Source organism: Orycteropus afer, unplaced genomic scaffold (assembly GCF_000298275.1).
Source record: "Orycteropus afer afer isolate SDZICR_OR568_19922 unplaced genomic scaffold, OryAfe1.0 scaffold01055, whole genome shotgun sequence".
Classification (NCBI taxonomy): Eukaryota; Metazoa; Chordata; class Mammalia; order Tubulidentata; family Orycteropodidae; genus Orycteropus; species Orycteropus afer.
Window position 1 is genome coordinate 156062 of NW_006922642.1, and position 2907 is coordinate 158968.

Genomic DNA, 2907 nt, shown 5'->3' on the forward strand with positions numbered 1-2907 from the left:
AAGCAGACCACATACCCAAAGGCAGCTACTCAGCTGCTCCCAGTAGATTCCACCATGGAGTTGATTGCCAGTCTCATCATGGGGAATACTACATCCAGCTGTCCAACCACTCAACCAGGCCCAGCAAAGTTGACACACAAACATAACCATCACAACCCCCTTTCTAGTATCAGTCAGGATTGATTCCTTTCCACTTCTCATTGCTTTCTGTCTTCCCATTTTCTCCTTTTCTTTATTTAAATTATTTTAGTTTGAAATGTTTTTCCACATGAATACATTAAATCAGTACATACAGTATGAACACTAATAAAACACTATCTTTGTTAAGAAATACAGAATATTACCAAAAGGCTGAAATCAAAGTGCCAGCTAGTTTGGACTTTTTATCCAGAAGCTTTCTGGAGTAGAATTTACTTCTAGGCTCATTCAGGCTCTTGGCAGAATTCAAGCCTATGTGGTTATAAGACTGAGGGCTCTGTTTCCTTGTTGGCTGGGGGGGTTAGTCTCAGATGATTTAGGGTGCTCTTCAGTCGGCATGTGTCTCCACCCTATTTTCAAAACCAGCAGTAGAGTTTTGAATCTTATCAGTGCTGTGAATTACTGACTTTCTTTTTTGCCATCAGCTGATAAAAGTTCTTTGGTTTAAGGTCTCATGTGATTGGATCAGGCTCACCTGAATAATCTCCCTATAATAAAGTCAACTGTGTCATGTACTATTACACAGTAATGACAGTGATATCTCACCATATTCATAGATCCAGGGTGAATTCTTTGGGGAGATCATAATTCTACCTACCACAGGGACTGACAAACTGATTGAAAGCTGTGATTGCTTGCATAGGATTTGTGAGCTTTTACCTCTAATTTAGGGTATCTTGGTGAGCCATTAATTGGGGAATCTGTGATGTATCAGTATCTTAAGCCTTTCATCTTGGGTTGACCAGATTCCCCAGAGAAAAGTCTCTCAATCTCTGGAGTGTAAAAGTCTGGTTACCAGTATTCTGGTAGCCAATTGGGGGAAGCCAAACCAAAGCAAACTCGCTGTCATTAAGTTGATTGCTTCATCTTCCTCCTGTGGAGTAGCAGCTGGTGGGTTTGAACTGCTAACCTTCTGGTTAGCATCCACATGCCTTACACACTGTGCCACCATTCTGCATTTGACATTCATCATGAACATGCTGACTTAATCTTCTTGTTTTCCACATGGTAGCCATGTCTTCAACTGTGCTTGGTGTTCCGTAGTTCAGAGATCCTCTTTTATCTTTGCTAGAGACCAAAACTCTAATCTTCTGGGACAGGGGAGAAGCAATTACCCAGTGACGTGGAATGGAGGGTGGGGGGCAGGGACTTAAATATATAACTGCTTCTCAAAACCAGTTAAGGATTCAGCTTTTTCAGCTATGCTAAGTTAGTTATTAACTGAAATATGATATTGGTGATAGAAATGATACCAGAGACTACACGGTAGAATTTTGCAAAACCAACAAATTATCCATTGCAAATACCTTTTTTTCAACAACATAAATGGTGACTATTCTTGTGGACCTTGTTAGATGGAATACACTAGAGTCAAATTTGCTACATCTGTGGTAAAAAGCAATGGAGAAGTTCAGTGTCATCAGTCAGAACAAGTCCAGGAGCTGGCTTTGAAACAAACCATCAATCGGTCATAAGCAAGTTCAAGTTGAAACTGAAGAAAATTAAAACAAGTCCACAAGAGTCAAAGTAAGACCTTCATTACATCCCACTTGAGTTTAGAAAACATCTGAAGAATAGATTTGACACATTGAACATCAGTGACTGAATATAAGACAGGTTTTTGGACAACATAAACATCATATAAGAAGCAGGCAAAAAGTCATTAAAAAGACAGGAAAGTGAGAAAAAGGCAAAATGGATGTCAGAAGAGACTCTGAAACTTGGTCTTGAACGTATAGTACCTAAAGCAAGTGGAAGAAATGATGAAATAAAAGAGCTGAATAGGAGATTCCAAAGGGCAGCTTGAGAAGACAAGAGTATTATAATGAAATGTGCTATGGCCTGGCATTGGAAAAGCAGAAGAGAAGAATACATTTCACGTTTCTCAAGCTGAAAGAACTGAAGAAAAAATATAAGCCTCAAGTTGCAATCTTGGAGGATTCTATGGGTAAAATGTTGAATGATGTAGGAAGTGTCAAAAGAAGATGGAAGGAATACACAGAGTGACTGTACCATAAAGAGTTGGTCAGTGTTCAACCACTTCACAAGGCAGAACATAATCAAAAACTGATTGTATCGAAGGAAGAAGTCCAAGCTACATTGAAGAAATTGATGAAAAACAAGGCTCCAGGAATTGATGTAATATCCATTGAGAGGTTTCAACGAATGGAAGCAGTGCTGGAGACACTCACTCATTTATGTCAAGAAATTTGGAATACAGCTACCTGGCCAATCAACTGGAAGAAAACTGTATTTGTGCTCACTCCAAAGAAGAGTGATCCAACAGAAAGTGGAAATTATCAAATCATATCATTAATATCACATGCAAGTAAAATTTTGCTGAAGATAATTAAAAAATGGCTGCAGCATTACGTTGACAGGGAGCTGCCAGGAATTCAAGCTGGATTCAGCCCTAGGACATGATGGACCTTGAGACCAGAAGAACTAGATGGTGCCAGGCTATCAATGCCAACCATTCAGGAAGGGATCAAAAGTGGAGATCCTGGGTAGAGTGGGAGGAAAACACAGAACAAAATCCAAAAAGACAATAATGACCAGAATTACTTGTCTGATGGGAGTCTGGTGGGACCCCCAGGACTATGGCCCTGGGTTGACTTCAGGCTTGGGATAAAACTCACTACCAAGGGCTGGCTCTTAAAGTAAATAAGACTTACATGGAGAACAGTCAACCTAGGGTGATGCACCCAC

General features: G+C 40.0%; 1 protein-coding gene across 1 annotated transcript in view; it reads left to right on the top strand.

Moving 5' to 3' along the window:
- WNK3 (WNK lysine deficient protein kinase 3) overlaps positions 1-2907 on the top strand; it is a 266882-nt gene that overhangs the window by 106564 nt on the left and 157411 nt on the right. Inside the window, exon 7 of the mRNA XM_042783403.1 lies at positions 957-1004. Within this exon, the coding sequence (XP_042639337.1) occupies positions 957-1004 (48 nt within the window). The remainder of the gene's footprint in view (positions 1-956; positions 1005-2907) is intronic.